The following is a 20,575-nucleotide window of genomic DNA, read 5'->3' as shown; positions in this document are numbered from 1 at the left end:
TCGTATCAAAGCAAACCCGGTAGTCGTGTACCGGAAATAGAAGCTCCTCTAGGTTAACTCGAGGATAAGTACTACATTCCTTGCATATAAGATAATGAAATAGTAAAGGGTGACATTCGACACCCATCGACATATTAACATAGCACCAAAACAGGATCCCCTAAACATGGCCGCATGTAGTGGTGTGTGTAAACGAGCCATGATTTTCCGACCCAATATAGGTCTGCAGGTCGTAGTGACAACTGCTTCGTATGTTTAGTCATGCGAGAATGAAATGAATTATAATTAGTCATTTGTCGCATGTTCCAACTTAAATACCTTTTTTTGGAGAACATTCCAGACTATAATGATTGTATGTCGACGCTTTTTAAAATAGTATTCCGGAACACCTCTACGCATTCGGACTTGTTCTACAGATTCCAGACATGGTCTTCGTATTCCGGAGTCGTTCCGGACTATTTCAAAATTAATTTTTTTTTTAGATTTGTTGTTCTAGTGCAAATATATGCCCACATATAATTCTACAATAGCCTAAAAACTAATAAATTTCGAAGAAAAACGATTAATACCTATGTATCGCATAAAATCATAAAAAAAACGGAAATATCTATTTTTAACATATAATCATAAATAAAAACATATAATTATAAAAATAATCGACACTTACCCACAAACACTCAATCTCTTTATTGTTAGAAGAAGACATTATTTGAGTTTGATGTTGTCTGAATATTGTCCGGAATGAAGGTGAGTTCGAAATGAAGTCTGAAATGAAAGTCAGTTCAAAATGTTGTTACCGAATCATATCATTATACCCATTTACCCATTTCGAAATATAGGCCTAGAATGTCTACATTCTGGACCGAATGGTCATTTTTCAAAAATAATTTTCTATAGTTATTTTTTTAATATATAACTAAAAAAATGTTAGATTACTCGATGTCTCAATTTCCCTATTAGAAATTACATTTTTAATATCTTACTAACTCTAATCTAAAGAGAGTATTGTTCCAACCCGGCCGATATTCACACACATTTGATTCTCCTGTTTGGTTCGCATATTTGCCGCCGATAGCACTGCTTCTTGCCGTCGTCGGCGTCCATCGGAACATCCTAGTGTGGCCAGCCGATATTCACACACATCAAAATTGCAAGAGAAGTTTTTGGGATGAAAATTGCAAATAGTAGCTATACTCAGGGACCAAAAGTGTAACATAGCCTTGATTGTATTTGTCGAAATGATGGGAGGACAACTGTGGCTGGACCAAGGGCTTGTACTCTTTGTAGGGAATGCATTAGGGAGCCTGGATGGGAGAACAAGGTGGCACTTCGAACATGTCAAAGATCATTTTATCTATAAGTGCAACAAATAGCATTCTACTTTAATTATTATTTTTTTATTTTTATTTTGTGGTTCAGTTACATAGAATCCACAAGAGCACTGTCACCGGAGGTGCATTTAGCCATTTACTGAAGCTATGCAGGTCTTGGAAGATAAGTGCAAACGTGTCATAGTCTCAATTTTATTACATTTACATTAAATGCATGTGTAAAACATATTTTATGACCATTTTTTGGAAAATAATAATAATAATAATAATAATAATAATAATAATAATTGTTGGAGATTAGTGTAGAGATGATGGCTGTAAATGAAAGAAGAGATTGTGATGATGGATGGGAGCATGAGTAGTAAAGTATAGTATATGGCCATTTAACTATTTTAGGCAAGTGAATCATATCTTATGGCCCCACTTTTATGAAATTCCATAGCCAAAAATAATCCACTTTTATGTCTTCAATTTTTCCATGCTTCAAAAAACGCAACCTCTATCTTTTCTTCCTGACTTGAAAAACTTTAGAAATCAACAAGCTCATATGGAACCATAAAGCAAAATTGGATTCATACTCTGTAATAATAACCAAAGCTTGAATGATAAAACCCTAAACTCTAAGCATAATCGGCCCAAACAAATCTTGAGAATCATCAAAATTCTTCAAAGTAACTAATCTACAAAAATCAAGACAAGAAATTATCCAACTCCAAAAGCACCCATTTTTAGCAACCAACTTTCCTTTTTCCCTTTCTTATCTTCTCATCTTTTTTCTTTATCAACAAAAGGACATTGCTATTTCTATAATCTTGAAGCCATCGCTCTCTATTATTTTCTACTTATCCATTATCTTCAAGGGCTAAAAAAAAAAAAAAAATTATACAAGAAATGATTGAAAACAAAATGCTGCACCAGACCCATAAGAAATTATAAAACCCAAAAAAAGCTTTTCTATTCCTGTACCAGCTCCTCCAATTATTTCCCTTATTTAGAATTTTCCAATAACCTCGAAACTTCACATATAATATTTGTAACAGGTACCATTAATAATAATAATAAAAAAGACCATATTGCCCTCTATAATCATTTTCACACCAGCCTCTCTCTGTTTTTATCAACTCCTTTATTCCAAATAAAAAAAGCAATTGTAAATCAAGAAACCCTTTAAATTCTCCAATGTCCTTACTCTTAAATCCTGAGCTGGTGGAAAAGTTGCGGAATAAGGTGGGATCAAAATGTATGTTTCACTTTGCTCAAATGCTTAAAATTCTCAAAAAAACCAATTCGCAAACTTTTATGGAACCAGAACCAAGGTCACCTTTCTCATAAGGTCTGGAGGCCGTTCAGTTGAAACTTCATGGTGATCCTTTAAATGTTCAGTTAGCTGCTTGTTTAAAACATTTCAATAAAGCTTATTTTGAAGAAGAATCTTTTTTTGAAGCAAAAGGCAAAAATCAATTGGTTGTTGTCTTGTTGAAGGAGGGTGATTGTTAAAAGGAAAATGAACAAAAACAGAGTTGAGTCTGTTATTGGTTAGAAGGTGAAGATGCTTAAAAAGTTGAGTTTGTTAAGTAGTTTAAGCTTTTCCTTGGATCTGAAGAGCCTTACTCTGCTATTCATCTTCCAAATCCAGTCCTTTTGTTAAAAAGTTTAAGATTGTCACAAATGAAGATAGATGACAAGGCTCCTGGGTACTCTGCTAAGCTATGTCGTCTGTTGTTGGTGATGATTTTTGTCAAGCTGTGAAACAATTTTTTGCTATCAAGAATTTTAATGATGCTCCTGGCAAAGTTGGTGACTACAAACCCATTTCCATTTCTTATCATACTTACTGATAAGAAATCAAATTCATAGTCCTCCTTGCAAAGTGGAGAAAAATATGTTTTTTTTTTATGTTAAATTTTCGCAAAAAGACTTGGCAACTCTCAAGCTACTATATGGCACGTGTGAACATCGACGTGGCACCACCCCAACCAGACATAGGTGCCTTGTGGCTTGGCGTGTTTCACAAACAAAGACGAGGCTTTTGATTGGCTGGTCAAAATTGCGAGAAGACTTGAGGGAAACAAACCACTGATATCATCTCTTCGAAAAATATGTTTTTTTTTTCTCATTTAATGAAATAAAAGTAAAGTAAATAAATATAAGCAATGATGATAATGTTTCTAAAGAAAGATTTGTAATGTGGTAGAAGGGATGTGAAGATAATGTTTGTGTTGACTGTCACTTTTCTAATAGGCATATATATATTTGATCTTGCGGGAAACTTTATACATGGGCTAGACTAGTTGGTAGTGTTGAGATAATTTGGTTGTTGCAAAATGATATAGAATCAGAAAGCTAGTCACACACAATTGTTTTAACAGACATGCTTTCAAGAAAGAGACCACCCACTCATATCATATGCTTATTACGTCTGCTTGAAACAATAAGAGAAAGAGAGATAGAAGGAAGGAACAAGAGAACACGCTTAATTGGGATCAAAACAAGTCTTCAAAAAAATTAGATCCACTCTGGTTGCTTTTATAACAAATTAAAACATAATACTAGTCATTTTAAGAGAAAGCATCTGAGAATTTAATGTCAAAATGCTTCAACATTCAGAAAACTATGATTTTCACATAGAGTTTATAATCACTAAGATTGCTCCACAACCAACTCACATCACAAGGCATAGAATTGCCCATTTAAAGTAGCGTTACAAAAGAGAAAGAAACGTTCCATATAATCTTCAACAAAACTTAAATCTTTTCTCACAAACCATCAATTTTTCCCAACTCCCCTCAGACTCAATTTTGTTCATTCCATCACAATTTGAAAAACTGCGGAAGCCAGAATTCAAAAATTAGACAACAATATTTTGTGTAAATAAATTAGGCATCAACTGTTGAGATTGAGAAATTAATTTTGTAGCAAAAAGTTGTATTTTTATCTGAGCTTGTATTTAATTTTAATTTTGTTGTGTAGAAAATTTCTGTAAATACAGAGACCTCACAGACAGACATGGGATTCAGATCGAAAGGGGATCATTAAAAACATCCTATTTAAGCAGTCTCAATAATCAATGCAAAAACTGGAATTCGTATCGGAAGAGAAACGGATGAATTACAAACCCTAGATTTTGTCGATATCTTCGTCTTCAAACTCGATATAATCATCACCAGCGCCATCCTCTTCGTCGTCAAGTCCACCAACAATACCCTCATTAAGCCTTATATTCTCCGGCAACTCACCGTACGCCTTCAACAACCTTGCCTCATCCGGCATATACTTAAGGATGACATCCGCCTTATCGTCCTGGTAATCACGAAGCCCAACAAGGATGATATCTCCAGCTGCGATCCAGACCTTCTTGTGCATCTTACCACGGATATGGCTGAGACGCTTAGTGCCGTCAATACACATGGACTCACAACGGCCGTTTCCTAGCATACGGAGCACCTGAGCATACTCCTGACCGTCTTCCTTGAATACAAGCTCACGCTTCTCGTCATCGGCTTCGTTCTTTCCTCTCTTGCGGTTTTTGCCTCCCTTTCCCTTGTTCTTCGGCATGATGGCGGTGGATTTGGTATCTGCGTTCGATAAAACCCTAGCTTTTTTGATCTGATTTATTAAAGGTAAAGGTATCTGCGTGTTTTAGTAGGTATATATAGCCGATGAGGCCGCATATACGTGATTACGTGGCGTGTAAGCAAAGCAAACGTGAAAAGTTATTTGTGGATGACTAGTGATCTGAAAAGAGAAAACTAGTTAGAACACCATGTCATTTTTTTTTTTTTTTTTTTTTTTTTTTTTTTTTTTTTTTTTTCATGTTAGATTATTTTACAAAAAAAAAGAATGAAAACATACAATTTAATTAAATTTTGGATTAACCATAACATTAAAAAAAGTTAAAATATCATTACACAAAAAAGAAAGAAAAAAATAAACTTAAAAATTTCATAGTCCTAAAAATAGGGGTGAGCAAAAACCAAACCGAAAAAACGGATAAACCAAAACCGAAACAGGAATGAAAACCGACGGTGTGGTTTTTAGTTTTGCAAAAACTGAAAATGTTCGGGGCGGTGCGGTTTCTAATCTTGCAAAAACCGCAAAAAACCGAACCGCACCGAATATATATATTAAGTCTTGATATTTATAAGAACGATGAACTCATGACAATTAATATTATTATATATACCTGTGAAACAAATATTATATTTAATTTGTATTATATTTAAGCATTAGAAGCATGTTGGATGAGTGGTTATGTAATTTGATTTCAAACCAAGAGGTGGTTGTATCGGTTTGGGCTTTAATTTTGTCAACCTTATAAGAGTATCCCCCATCGCATTTGAGATAGAACCTTCACCATTCTCAGCTTTCATATAAGAGAGTCAAGTCTATGGTTTTTAACCCACATCTTTGAGGAGTCGCACATTGTTGGGAATGAAAAATTTGGTGCTCTTCATCTCTACATAAAGTTTCTCAAAAAATGATTAACACTTCTTATCCGAGTCAAAGTAACTCGTTGAGTTACTTGAGTTTTAGCAAAAAGGAAAAACAAAAACCAAATAAAAAACTCACAAAAAACCGCAAAGAAACCGAACCGAAAATGTAACAACTGTCAAAACTCAGGTTAGGACTCATCTAGAACCTTACAATTTCCTTTTGTGCACTTACCTTTTCTTTAGAGTTACAAGTTGAACTAGGTCCGCGACTTAATAAATCTTTCGGAACAATTAGTGTACCTTAGCTTGTATGGAACAATCACATTGACATGTGAATGAACCAACTATGTGGTAAAGTGTCAAAGTTCAACGTTAAGTCTAAACACAAAACTATGTTCGGTAGATCACAACTCAAGGGTATGCTATCAACCCAAAATTTCCATATTGGAACAATAAAATGTTTAACAAGGTTAAGTATTCTAAGCACATATGAACAAAATTAAATCATAATAATAACTAATTACAAATTTGAGACAATGTTCATCCAATTCATAATTTCATTTATGAATCAAAAGTATAATTTAAGGATTGTCTAATCCTACGTTCTTATATTATGAACCCTTATTCTGTTTACATGAACTATATATTTGATTTTTTTTAGAAAATTTAAATCACAAAATAATTTTTTCCTACAATTATAAATTAAAATGAAAGTCTATGAATCTATTTAAAAAAAAAAGTACTTGAATGAAAACCAAGAAATAAACTCTTGGAAGTTTATATAATATATTTAGAACTTTTATAAAAACAAAAGATAATTTTTATTAAATTTGAAATGGGGCCATATTTATAAAGTTCACCACTTTTTTAACAAACCTTTAATCCCTTCTCTCTTCCCCTAATTCGTTCATAGGCTATTCCATTCCTTTTCTTTCTCTCTCTCTCTCACTCATTATTATTCATTTATGCAAAATCCCGAGGTCAGATTTTGCATGTCAATATGAGAGGGAAAAACCGACCTTAGAGGCATTTTTGTGGGAGAGATTTTTCCAATTCATTTTTCAGATGTTAAACAACATTTCTGGAGTTTTGTGGGCGATTTTAATGAAGTATAGACCCAAAGAGAGATGGTCTATCCAGAGAGACAGAATCTCAATTTCTCTGTTCTTTCTCTCTAGAAACCTCACTTTCTCTCTCTAAAAATCAGCCCATCAACCACGAATTTTCAGCCTTATTTTGGGTGTTCTTGAAGCTTCATATCAAAGGGTAGGTTCTTATCATACACCTGTTGAAGATCCATAACAAATTTTACAAGTTCTACTCCCTTTATCCTTCAAATTTTCGATTTCTAAGGCATATTCTTGCAAAGAACCTTTGTTTGATCTTGATGTTTGTAGATAAACACCAAAAACATGTTGCATGTTCTGTAAATGGTGTTGATCCATGATCAAATCAAAGTCAAGAGCAAAGGTGAACACATGCAAGCCTTATCTAGCACCAAAAACCGATTTTTCAAAAGTTTAGTCACGTCTAGCTTGGTTGCATGTAAGATCAAATGGTTAGAAACAAGTATTTCTACAGAATATCTTTAATATAGTGTTTTTATATCTCAATCTAAGAAAAAGAAAATGATATCATTAGGTAAAATAGAAGTTTGAACGATGTTTTCATGAGTTTTACTCTTCAACATTCTCTCAGATTTGTTTACTCAACTTTTAAAGGGAATAAATCACTCATTTCTTGACCAAATTACGATATTCTTTTTCTGAGGACTAGTTTCATGTGTTAAATTTGAAACCCAGTTGGCCTTACTGTAAAACATTAGAAATATGATTTTTGACGATTTTTACAAAACAGTTGCGCAAGCAACACTTTTTCTGTGATCACTAGTTTTGCACTACATGATTAAGACCCTTAAACTCCACAATAAATCTGGAGAAAATTATTTTAGAAACTTAATACATCTTTATCAGAAGACCTAAAGTTTCATGAACAAAAACATTATATAAATTTGTAAAAAAATTGTTGAACTTCCAGCTACATTTGGAACTCATGCGCTAGTTAGTGCTACATTTCTAAACTTGTTGGGGTTGAATACCCCATTTAGCTCCAAAATAATTTTTAACCAAATTGTTTTATGTTAGCTCATGGTTTCAAGAGATGTTCTATAAAACCCCAAGTGCTAGAACATAATCTTTATTTTTCTACAAAAATAAGGATTTAATGGCCAAAAATTCAAAATAAATAGTTACAGATGAGATAAACATATGAAAAATTACAGAGCTTATTTAAGTACAAAATTTTTATTCCACCTAAATTTTCATACAATTTGGTCACAATTTGGTATTTTATTCATATTTTTCATTTAATTAGGGCATGAATTTACAAAACCGGGTCTTAAGGCTCAAGAGCACAAACCAATATTTTTCTCTACTTGATAACATTGTAAGAACCTCTGGAAATTAAATTGGGAATTTTTGGAACTGCTTTCTATTTATTTAGAATTTTTCCTATTATTTAGACATAAATTGCAAATAAATAACTAATGGCCTTCAAAAATTCCTATAAAATTTCAAGACACTCATTACCTTTGTTAGAACTAGAATATAATTTTTTAAAAATTTTGGAGTTCATTTTCATGCCTTTATAGATTTCTGAACACAAGGCACCATGAATTCGATAATACCGATAATGAATCATACACACTTTGGGCACTTTTACGACACTACTAGTTGGATAGATAGTTATTATATAATGGATTAGTGAATTGTATCTCACTAGAAACTATTTGTTCCATAGGACACTAGTAGAAATCGATCTCTACAACACCGAACCACGAAGCTCGAACCGCAAACTCTCCCTAGTGAGTATTCACAACCCCTATTTTACGTTTTTAATGTTTTGGGGTGGAAAGCATGCTACAATTTCTATGAACATTATTTTATGAACTATATGATATGAACTTTGTTGTATGAACCTTGTATTATGAACTTGTACTATGAATTTAGTGTTATGAACTTGTATGATTAAGTCCCCGGAGAACCGAACTACAACCTATTAACTCGTATTTCGAGCCGACGGTCTTATGGATAGCGCTATTTGGGGTAGACAGCCCCCACTCACCCAGAACCGTGAGTGCATATTTCCGTGAACTGACATCATGGCAACCATGGACATGATGGAATGGGACAAGAACGGTCATTAGGCTTGGTTATGAACGGAGTGCTTTGGCATTCAACATTCATTTTGAGTTTGAACTTTTGTGAACAAATCTATATTTTCTTACTGAAATGATGTACCTATATAAACCTGTGAACTCACCAACTATTTTATAGTTGACCCTCATTTTTGCATGCTTTTCAGGGAACGGTCAGTGATCTAAATTAGACATCAACAAGAATTTGCACCTGATGTTTCTTTTGTTATGTATTAGACTTTGTACTAGGGAACTAAAATGTAATTTTATTTCGAACATGATGTAAACTTAAAATTCTCAGTTATTATGGTTGGTAATCATATGTACCTTATCTTATGAGACCTTAGCATGTCACCCTTCGTGTTTCCGCGTTAATGGGATGTGACAGAAAAAAAACCCACAAAAACCGAACGGTGCGGTTTCTAAACTTCTAAAAACCGAAGTTAAAACCAAAACCAAAACCAACTTTATCTTTGAAATAAAGCAAAAGTTAAAAAAAAATATTGAATAAAAACAAAAGACAGATCTACCCAACTAATCTATAGAACATAACATAATGATATATGTTACATAGTGCGGTGGACCCAAGTCGTTAATCTTGATTTTCCAATTAAAACACCCAAACATTTTGTATTATTTACATTTTTTTCTTCCTAGATCTAGGTTTGTAAGTAGTGATAGAAGATGATTGCAACGTTGTTTGTTGGTGGCGTTCAAACATATGGTAGCAGCCATGGGCTTCAAAGATACAAGAAAGAGATGGGTTTGGCACTTTGGCTAAGGTAAGAGATGCGGATGAGAAATGTTTGACGTTACAATCAAACAATATCAGTACAACCATTGAAGATGATCAACAATTTGAAAACATAACCCATTTTGCAAAATATAACCATTTTTTTTATCAAAATTTTACATTTTAAACCATTCATCAACTGTTATAACCACCAACAACTTTCTTTATTTCCCACCACATTCAAACCTTCTTCATTCATCTCTCCTAACTTTCTTTATTTCCCACCACCTTCAAACCTTTCTTCATCCCTCAAATGGCTCGTCTTTGGAACACGGATGAAGATATCAACTTCGTAGATGGGTCTTCTTAGAATCACTCAACAATACAACTACAAAGTAGGTGAAGAGAAATATCAACTTTTCGTCAAATGGAGAAAAACAAACGCAGTAGCAATATAATTTAACACTATGTTTCATAGGATGAGACGCAATTCATTATATGATGAAAATGATAGAATGTTGTTAGCCAATGTTCTTCAAACTTTCCGTGCAAAAAGTAAAAAACCCTTCCGGTTTGTAGAGTTTTGGGAAGTTGTGTGAAGGTCCGACAAATAACGTCAATATGTCAAATGAAAATGTCTTGTATGTTATTTTGATTTTAAGTTTTGTTTCAGTGTTCCTATGTTTTAATTTCAAGTGTCTTGTGTTGTATTATAATCTGTGTTATTTAATTTCAAGTGTATTTGTCTTTTTAATTTTAATAAAAAAAAAATTAGTTTTATATAAACTAATGTATCAGTTTTTATATAAAAGAAAAAAGTCAGCAATTAGCAGACCACCCCTACAACTAAGGGAAATTTTAGAAGAGGTGTGACAAATGTGTTGCCTGATATAGCAGACAAAAAAGACTGTTGATTACAAAAAGTTTTTGGATGGTAATCCTTTGAATGAGAAATGGTAGAAGGTGATAAAAATCTGCAGAATATACGATCTGACCTTGTGTTGTTTGCACAATTGATAGTGAATAGTAACGGGTTGATTTTTTTCCCAAACAAAGAAGGGTATTCATTGCACATATACATCATGTGATCTTTGATGATGATGACAACAAAAGTCAAAACAATCAAATTTGCTTAAAAATAACATACATACGCATACGCCACGTCATTTCACAAAGGAAAAAAGTAAAAGGCAAGAGAGAGAGAGAGAGAGAGATTTTTCAAAAAAACAAGAGAGATTGAAATCCAAGTAGCAACCAGTTTCTTTACAGGAAGATTTTTTTTAATTAGTAGGTAGGTCTTAAAAGGTAAGGTAAGGTTTCAATGACGGATGGTAAGCTCGGCTCTGAGATGAAGAATCCCATTGATGAAGTAAAGAGAATCGTCAGCCATAAAGGAAGTCCAGGGAATGGCAAAGAGGTTGCGATACCCGACGGCCTTCCCGCCCGTAAAGGTATAATTCCCTTTGTATTTGCTGATGTACTCCTCGGTCGGCTTCGAGCGGGCAGCAAACTCGTAATCCACCGCAAACGTAACCGACCCCTTCTCCTGCATCCCTAGGAACAAACCAAAACAATGAAACGAGCTCTGCTGGTCCATGTTACAGTGTGCCGACAGGAAAAACCCTTGCCCCCCTAGATGGAACGCCTGCGAGTAAACCCTCCCCGAAGGAAACAGGTTCCCGCACTCTTCCCTTTTCAGGTCAAGGTACACCACGCACTGCTGACGTGGCAGCTCAAACTCCACCACCTTCACCGGTCGGTACTTGTACGCGCGCTCCACAAACCGCCGGTTCGGGTTTGGGGTTTCATCCGCGGCCAGGGTCCGTTGCCGGTGCGGTGCTTCCGCTTTGAAGAAGAGGGCTTCCACCACCACTTTCTGGGCGAACTCGTGCTCGAAGTCGTTGCAGCCCATCACTTTACGCAGCTTTCGACACGTCATGTACGGGAACCGGATGAACTGGGCCAGACGTGTGCCCAGGATTTCGCGCCGTTCTTCCACTTTTGGGTATTGGATGCGGGACCACTTGAGGACGAAATCGTAAACCGCATCTTCTGATGCCACTTGCAGATCGTCGCTTGATAGGATCGCTTCCACTCCCGCCAGAGGTAGGTTCAGAACCTCGTCTTGGAACCTGATATACACATATCATTTTTCTACCTTAGTTTTTTTTTTTTTTTTTAAACAATATCCATAAAAGAATAAAACCCATGTTATGTGTTTCTGGGAAGACTGTAAGCTGAAGGATTCATAATATGTCAAGTCACAAGTGTTTGGTTGGGTGGAAATGAAATTCAATTTGATGATAAAAAATAGATTATTTTATAATTATATATATATATATATATATATATATATATATATATATATATATATATATATTGTTTACTTTAAATAAAACATTTTGAAATTTTCATTTTTAGTCAGGGTACATTCCTAGTTTAATAAAAAAAGGGTTCAAGTCCTTCCACCCTATTCCAAGGGCTTTGACAGAACTGAATTCCATTCATTTGGCAACCATTCCCAATTGCAATTCCATTGGTAAATGCAACAAAATAGCAACATACTTTCATTACTTGTTTGTCATATGGCATCCTACTTTCATTCCATTATGAATAAGAAAACTATTAAAAGTATGTTGCTGTTTCTTGCATTCAACCCTACACTTAGATAACCACAACTGAAAAGTGAAAAAAAAAACCTTCATAATTCATACCAACATTCAAGCTGCAAGTTGCAATTCTTTTGAGTGGCATGGTGTGTGAGTTTATTTACCAATTCAAGAAAAAAAGCTTACTTGGTTATGTCTTTGTAACGAACAGCAAGGAACTGTTTGGCTGCATCAGTCAATGGTTGAACTGCTTCAGCCATTAGAACACTAGATGGAAGATCGAGGTAGAGAAGAGCCGATTCAGGTGTCATAGGAAGATTTCTCAGTGAACGGCTGCAATACCTCATGCATGAAGCCACCTCAAACTTATCAGCAGCCATTAAAACATCCAACAAAGCGGGAGCAGTTGTTACTGTCAAAGTATTGCTGTACATAAAGTTGAGTAGTTCCATAAGTGCAGCTTCCTCTGTTCCAAAAAGAAAAGTAGTAACAATTAAAAAAAAAAAAAAAAAAAAAACCATAAGCAGATCAGTGAGAGAGATATGTACCAGAGGCATTGATTCGCAAAGTTACGTGTCGTTGTTCCGACTCCCTCATCCCATTAGAAAAGAGCTGCATTGAAGGTAAATGGGAAATGTGAAGAATTCCAAAGCCAGATAAACTACACTCATTTGGCTGTTGAGGTTTTTTACCTTGTAAAAAAATGGACTTTTTGCAGCCAAAATTGGGGAGCTGATATGTAAAGTTTTTACTCTCAGAACGGTTGAGCACTCCATGCTCCAGTTTGAATCATTGTCGTTTGCACCTTCATCTCCTATTAAACAAAACGGAAGAATCATTGATTCTGGCATGAATAACAATTATCCATAACAGAAGTAAAAAAAAAAATCACCATGATACCTGATGGTGGTTCCTCGATCATTGCTGCTGTCTCCTCGTCCTGGTTTTCAGTGTCTGCATCATCAGGAATGTTATCAGGCTGATTCAGAATCTGTTCCTCTGGACCGGCAGCCATGTCTAGAGCTGTGAAAGCTGGAAAGTCATTTGCAATGTCAGTGTAGTCATGTTAATTCTTGTAATAAAGTCAATGATAATGTGCCCCAAAGCCTCATTCAGCAAGTGAACTCCATCGTATGCATATTTAGCCAACAGCTCAAGGATCAATCTAAGAGATCTAACTTGGTAATAGCTTGCTCCATTAATTCTTTTTAAGTTTGATTGTACCCCAGCAAAGTATTCATGTCATCTCTAACTTAACTAAATTACATATAAGAAAAAACTGTACACAGACAAAAGTAGGAAGGAATAGACAGGTTTCTCAAATTATTCAAGGCCAACAAGTTTTCTGTCAGTTTGCAACCAGTTTAGTGTTTCTTGAAAACGTCAACACACATTCTTGAACAAATAAGAAACATGTACGAGTCTAACTCACTTTCCAGTAGACAGAATGTAACTAAATTCCGTTCGCCAGAACAAAATCTTCCCAACTTAATCCATGACCACAGAATACAGTAGGTAATCTTCCCAGCTGATGATATGGATTTCATAAAATGATCATCATTTTCTTGACATCTTATAACGCTATCCTAATTTCATAAACAATTCTCTAAATCATGTATATCATGAAAAACATACGACGGATATACACACACGAACACACATCGACCTGCTGTTTTAAGACTTTCAAGAAAAGGAGCGGATTACCATTATCTCTTTTGATATCTTCTCTCCGGCGTTTCCGATTTCTAGCCCAATCGGCTAGACTAGTGCAACCTTCGCCATCAGGCCTAGCCTCTGTCGATTCTGAAATGATTTCTATACGCAGAATACGATCGGAGAAATTGCTATCGTTGAAGGCAAAACCGAAGTCGCCGTCACCACGACCGACTTCGATAGTATAGTCAGAAGAGTCCATAACAGCAGTCCTGGGATCGAACAGATCCAAATTCGAATCTCTCATGGCGTGTAGTAATCTGGAAAGATTGGGGAAATCGAGAGATTTGAAAACCCTAATTGGTGAGCTGAGGAAGATGAAAAATGAAAGACGTACGGTGATGAGCTCGTCAAAGGTGCTGTTCTTTAAACGAGAGAGGACAAGTTTTGGTTATAAAATAATGGAGTAATAATGAAAAAAAATAAAATATATATATATATATATATATATATATATATATATATATATATATATATATATATATATATATATATATATATATATATATATATAATATTTTCAAAATCTAACGTATTTACATCCGCGGCTTCCAAATCTATATTTTCAATAGTAATTAGCATTACAACTAGTATTTGCTTCAATAATCAATCCCGAGTATTATGAATTGGAATATTAAGAAAAATAACACATATATTTACAATATATATAAGTTTTTGACCAATATTTTTGGGTTTATTTAATTAATTGTTTGTCCTAAATGAGTCGTTTTGGACATGCGAATCGGTCAATTTAATTTTTCAGTCGTTGTACGATGATAACTAAAATGTCGAAATCATAATTACGATTGTAAAGAATTTAAAAATTTTCAATAAAAGAATATTTTTTCTTCACATGTGTTGTGTGATCGTAAGGATAATTCTCGACCAATAGATGAATAGAATGAATGATCATGAGTTGAGAGTCTATAATAGTACTATGTGATATCATGTACTATATAATCACATAAATTTTAGTATAAGGGTTTTTTAGTCAATTAAACTACATTTTAAAAAGGAAATTTCGGATTTTTAGGGGTTATTAATTCTCTTAATTTTAGAAATAGGATTTTAATAGATAATAATTCTTTTATTTCGGGACATTCTAACAGAATATGTTTATGAGTATCTTCAAACATTCTTGAACCATAAAAGAATATATATTCTGACAGAATACATATTTTGACAGAATGAACTTCTTGAAAAATAACAAATTCTTGAACCATCAACTGAAAAATAAAAACAAAAATTACACTAATTCTTAAAGAATATGGGTAACAATTGCTAACAATTACATTTATTGTTAAAGAATAAAACTAAGAATGGTTAAAAATTAAAAAAAAAAAAAAAAAAAAAAAAAAAAAAAAAAAAAAACATCAAAATTTAATAAAATAAACTAATACATTCTAAAAGAATATTATTGTTGAGAATCACTTTCAATTTTGCAGTCCGTTCTTCAAGCATATGTGAGACAAACTCCAATTGTAGTTTAAAACTCAATAATACATTAGCAAATGAAAAATAAAAAACTAAAGTCTTTTGTATAGATCTGAAGACCTATGAATTGAACCAAAATCCATAACCAGGAATTGTAGAAAATGCACAAATCAGTGATGAAATATCATGATTCCATTCCAACATAATTGAAATTCCTGATTCTATTCCGACAGAACTAGATTCAATTTTGGCATAATGACCCCTCACCGATATAATATATCAATGCAAAATGAAAATTTAGAATGTTAAACAAACCAAAAAAAAAGGAATGTAACATGTAAGAAAGTAAAAGAAACAAAAAAATGGAAACAAACCATTAATTTGAATGACCAAGATAGTCCAGATGTGTTTGGGGATCTTCATTTTTTATGTACATATGAACCTAGCATAAATTAGTATAAGAAAAAGCGGCCAATCAACTAAAAAACAAAACTACACAAACTGGAAATAAAGAATTAATAATATAACAAAAATTACAGTTCACATCTCTTTTTGAAGCAAATCATCAAACACGTGGAGCACATAATCAAAACCGCCACTCCAGACCTCTCTTTAAGGCAAATTATTAAACAGGTGGAGGACATTATTTCTTACCTCAAGGTCGATGCTTATCATAGAGATGAAACACATTATTTTCTTACCTCAAGGTCGATGTTTGTCCAGGTTGTACCTTACGTATTCTGATACATATTATGGGCATCCAACATTGGTGATGGAGAAAGTGAACCTGTAACATATTAACACTAATTAAACAAAGAAAATCATAAAAATTGAAGATGAATCTGAGAAATTGAGAAGTTGAACCTCGATAGAAGCTTAGTTTTGGTGATAGCATCTTCATGATTAATGGAGAAGACGGGAAGATATGTGGTGAAACAAAGAGGGGAAGAGAGGTTACATGAAGATGAAAATAAGAGGAAAAAAATGGTTGGTGTTGTTGATTGTGGGTAGTGTGTGACGTTCAACCTGTGGGTGTCAGCTTGGTATATAGCGGAAGAAGCAGGCCACATGCATTAGTCTCTTGATGATGGAGGCATTTGGATCTTTGGAATGCTTAGGGTTGAACGAAGAAGTTAACATAAATATAGGGTCAATCTAAAACAAGTTACCAAGATTATAGGATTTAATTTAAATTCAATTAATTCATTTACCAAACTACCCTTATTAGATTAATTAATGAATTATTATTTTTCTAAAATGTGATTGGTTTCTACAACCACAAATAGTTATCCATCCATATTTGAAACTACATATATATATATATATATATATATATATATATATAGAGAGAGAGAGAGAGAGAGAGAGAGAAGTATGTTATGTCGAGATTAAAAATAAAATAGAGATCTTGAGATTCAACCTCAACAACATATTTCAAGTTTGTCGTAATAACCCTCCGGCGTACCGGCACGACATGCCTGTTATAATCATAAATGATTATATAGTGTCACCCGTTCCTTTCTCCTCTGCCACCATCCTCACCACCTCTACCGTCACCGCCACCACCGCCTCTGACACCAACCGACTCCACCATTGTCATCTCCGTCATTTATACCACCGCCACCTCTGTCATAATTATATATGATTACTCAATCTGTGAAAAAAAAATATATATGTATAATCATTTATGATTACGCATACACTAATGTTGTCGGTACACTGTATATTAGAGTGGCAAATAAGAAATGTATGACTCAAGTTGAATCTCAAGATCTCTATTTTTTTAATCTCAAGTGAACCATCCTATATATATATATATATATATATATATATATATATATATATATATATATATATGGGTAAAGTGAATATACCTAACAACCTTATATAAGCTTAGGTACCTAACCGCATTATACTACATTGTTTTGCATTATATTTCCATTGCAATCGTCTAAGGTTCTTAAACTTCAACCCTTAACTTGATTTACTTCCAAGATTTTCAGACATTCACTATTATATTCCTCCTACACCATTTGATTTGTAACGGTAGTATATGAAGCCCATCAGGGGGTCTCCGATAGAAAGACGTCATTTGAAGGAAGATAACGGTGAAAGTCCAAAAATTTTGGAAGCAATCAAGTTATGAGGTTGAATTTTAAGAACTTTGGGTGATTACAATGCAAATATGATACAAAATTACGTAGTATGATGTGGTTAGGTACCTAAGCTTATATAAAGTTGTTAGGTATATTCACTTTTCCCTATATATATATATATATATATATATATATATATATATATATATATATATATATATATATATATATATATATATATTCTATTTGTGGGTAATTATAAACCATTAATTTCCAAAGATATCCATGGCACCTCTTTAAGAAAATATTAAAGATGATAAGATAGATATAAGTTTAAACATGAAAATTATATCTTTATTTAACGTGTCATGAATGCCGAAGTTAATGCTCTTAATACTAAATGTGCATGTGTTATTATCTCGAGCAAGATGTTATAAGCGGACTCTCAAACTATCTTAGAAGTCTAAAAGAGAGAATGATAAATGTTTGTAAAGATGTCTGTAAGGTAGATAGCACATGAAGAACGTGATGTGCAATTGATTTCAAGAAAAGAGTAAATATCAACCCTAATGTTTTGTTTGATGGTGTTCGATTGAGTTGTCGGATAGGTAAAAGACATTGATGTTATCATAATACATAATAGTGGCTTTGCCAAATAGGAAGTGATCCTCTCGAAGAAGGTTTCGAGTCCAACATGTTTTAGCCACGTCTTGGTGTTTATATTATGTGGTGTTATTATACCATTTGCAGTATGTGGGAACGAATGAAAGTTATAGCTAGTTGGCTTCTAGGACATAATTATTTATTTATTTCTTTTAGAATTTATATAAACAAAATTTTAGAACCTACCTAAAAAAACTATGACCTACCTTGTAGTATTAGACAAAATAACATAAATATATAAAAATTATTAAGGCCCAAATTTCGTCTTAAAAACTAACTTAATAACCTAGTCTAATTCATGTAAATTAAATTTCAAGTCGTCGTCTTCCATTCCTTTGTGTTATGTCTCTACACCTCATATGGTCATTCCCATCGTTGGTCGACGATCATCTAGAACCAACGTCCGACTAAGCAACTACCATCCAATATTTGTAGATTTGAGGCCGTTAGCGTAACACCCGTTTCTTTAATATATTCTTAGATAAAAAAATTTAAAATTTTCTAATAGTATTATACAAGGATACCAAAAACTAGTTTGTCAAATACCCTAATTATAGTTTACAAAAGCAAAACGGGTGTACGGTTACATCAACAAGCCATAAAAACAACAATATAATTGTAATACAAAAGAACTACTCTATGCTTCATCCATCTTGTTGCTACTATAACTCACTCTACGACTTATGGAATACATAGCAATAACAAACACATATCAAACAAATTGTCTGACGAGTTATAAATTACAAAGCACAATAAATTATTTATATCAAATTCACTTATATATATATATATATATATATATATATATATATATATATATATATATATATATATATATATAACTCACATTTCAAGTTAGCGATAACTACCTTTCAATCAGCATTATGTTGTCTCTTCGGTGCTCTTCCTTCTTTTCTTCGCTAACACCTAATGATCATCTTAACCCCTTTAGAATACATCTTAATAAATTAAGATCTTAATTATAACTTCATTCCATCATAATCATATTTTGGCCACCAAAGGTACTTGACAAACTTTTATTATAAACAAGTTAAAGTCCACAAATTAAGTTTTCTTGTAGTTTAACACTAAGTACTTAGTCTATTTTCTTGATTTTATAACTTCCATCACTTGGTGTTTGAAACCCTAATTGCTCAGTTCACAAATTCCACCATGGAATCGTCATACAAGGCTTACAACTAGCTTCTACTCACTTAGTAAATAATTATATTCAAGTTATATATCAACTAATTCAAGCTTCCGGTTCAAATCATACAACCACCCTGGAAGCTCGTGAACCCAATTCAAAATGAAGATAATACCTTTTTGATGTTCTTGTATGTCATTTCTTGTTATCCTCATTCCAATAGCATTAAACTCCCTTTTCACCTTCAAATTTGCCATAATAGTGCTCTGGGATGTTTGACATAAAATTATGTTCATCAAAATGAGGTTTAAAAAATTAAATACATTTTCTCAGAATAGCATGAACGTGTCACGATCTTCATAAGGTCGCCTCATGTTCATGTAGCATCTCCTATGTATCATGTCGCAATCTTCGATTTCCATGATAGATCGTATTTCCCAAATCGCGTCGCAACCAAACCCCTGTCGCATCGCATCCAAAGTAGGTTGCCCCTACTTGTATCAAATTTCCTCGCCTTTTTACGTCAAAATTCACGCTTCATCAATGTGTCATGACTTACTACTTCACAATTTTCATGCCCATCCAAGGACACTTTTTTCCCATATATGTACATATATACTTGCAAGTTTAATCACTCGTATTAGCTTTTAAACATTAAGAGGTACATAAGATGTATCAATCAAAATACATTATAAGTTAATATAATTCTAGCATTTGGATCAAAATACCCTTTTAGATCTCTGTGACCCCATTTTAAAATGGGAAAATGACATTGTAGCACAACCAAGTTGTGGGTTTGTCCCGGATTGGCCATTAATGTTTTTTTGTACGATAGGTCCCTAAAATATTAATTTTCCTATGAACGGGAACTATCCAAATTACTTCCGGTTCCTCCGGTAACACTTAGTACATGTGTCTTTTTATATTGTTTCCGAAATTAGCAATTAAAATTTTATCTACCTAGCTTTATTTTTCATTTCCCCCTAATAATTATGCCCTAACTAAAACAACTCCACCATTCTTCATTCACAAATCAGTAACTTACCTCTCAATACAGTTACATATGATCTCGCTATTCTTCTCCTTCGGCAACACATCACATATCTATTTCAATATCAGTCTCTCTCTCACTCTACATTCACTGCATCACCTGATAGTTTAGAACCTCACCGATCCACCTTGAATCCCTACATCTAGACACAATCGGAGTAAGCAAAACC

The 20,575-nt window shown here is 33.5% G+C and overlaps 2 protein-coding genes across 2 annotated transcripts; both read right to left on the bottom strand.

Annotated features, from left to right (window-relative positions):
* Positions 1-3,933: 3,933 nt before the first annotated feature.
* LOC111894592 (eukaryotic translation initiation factor 1A) lies at positions 3,934-4,968 on the bottom strand. Its single transcript, XM_023890669.3, has 2 exons — positions 4,448-4,968; positions 3,934-4,156 (listed from the first exon to the last, which is right to left on the bottom strand). The coding sequence occupies exon 1, from the start codon at positions 4,884-4,886 to the stop codon at positions 4,449-4,451; it is 438 nt and encodes a 145-aa protein (XP_023746437.1). The 5' UTR covers positions 4,887-4,968; the 3' UTR covers positions 3,934-4,156; position 4,448.
* A 5,738-nt stretch (positions 4,969-10,706) lies between these two features.
* On the bottom strand, positions 10,707-14,422 carry LOC111894646 (BTB/POZ domain-containing protein POB1). The gene is made up of 6 exons (XM_023890738.3): positions 14,007-14,422; positions 13,203-13,334; positions 12,995-13,116; positions 12,851-12,914; positions 12,489-12,768; positions 10,707-11,825 (listed from the first exon to the last, which is right to left on the bottom strand). Exons 1-6 carry the CDS (start codon positions 14,260-14,262, stop codon positions 11,012-11,014), a joined length of 1,668 nt encoding a protein of 555 aa, XP_023746506.1. The 5' UTR covers positions 14,263-14,422; the 3' UTR covers positions 10,707-11,011.
* Positions 14,423-20,575: the final 6,153 nt, after the last annotated feature.

This window comes from Lactuca sativa, chromosome 7, assembly GCF_002870075.4.
Source record: "Lactuca sativa cultivar Salinas chromosome 7, Lsat_Salinas_v11, whole genome shotgun sequence".
In the NCBI taxonomy this organism is placed as follows: Eukaryota; Viridiplantae; Streptophyta; class Magnoliopsida; order Asterales; family Asteraceae; genus Lactuca; species Lactuca sativa.
This window is presented reverse-complemented; position numbering and strand designations above follow the sequence as displayed.

Bases quoted from the DNA above. Each gene is read 5' to 3' on its own strand.
- LOC111894646 (XM_023890738.3), bottom strand. From the start codon at position 14,262: ATGAGAGATTCGAATTTGGATCTGTTCGATCCCAGGACTGCTGTTATG. The intron at 12,915-12,994 runs GTAAAAAACCTC...CCTTCAATGCAG, and splicing joins AAAGTCCATTTTTTTACAAG to CTCTTTTCTAATGGGATGAG. The intron at 11,826-12,488 runs GTAAGCTTTTTT...TGTGTATATCAG, and splicing joins CGTTACAAAGACATAACCAA to GTTCCAAGACGAGGTTCTGA.
- LOC111894592 (XM_023890669.3), bottom strand. From the start codon at position 4,886: ATGCCGAAGAACAAGGGAAAGGGAGGCAAAAACCGCAAGAGAGGAAAG.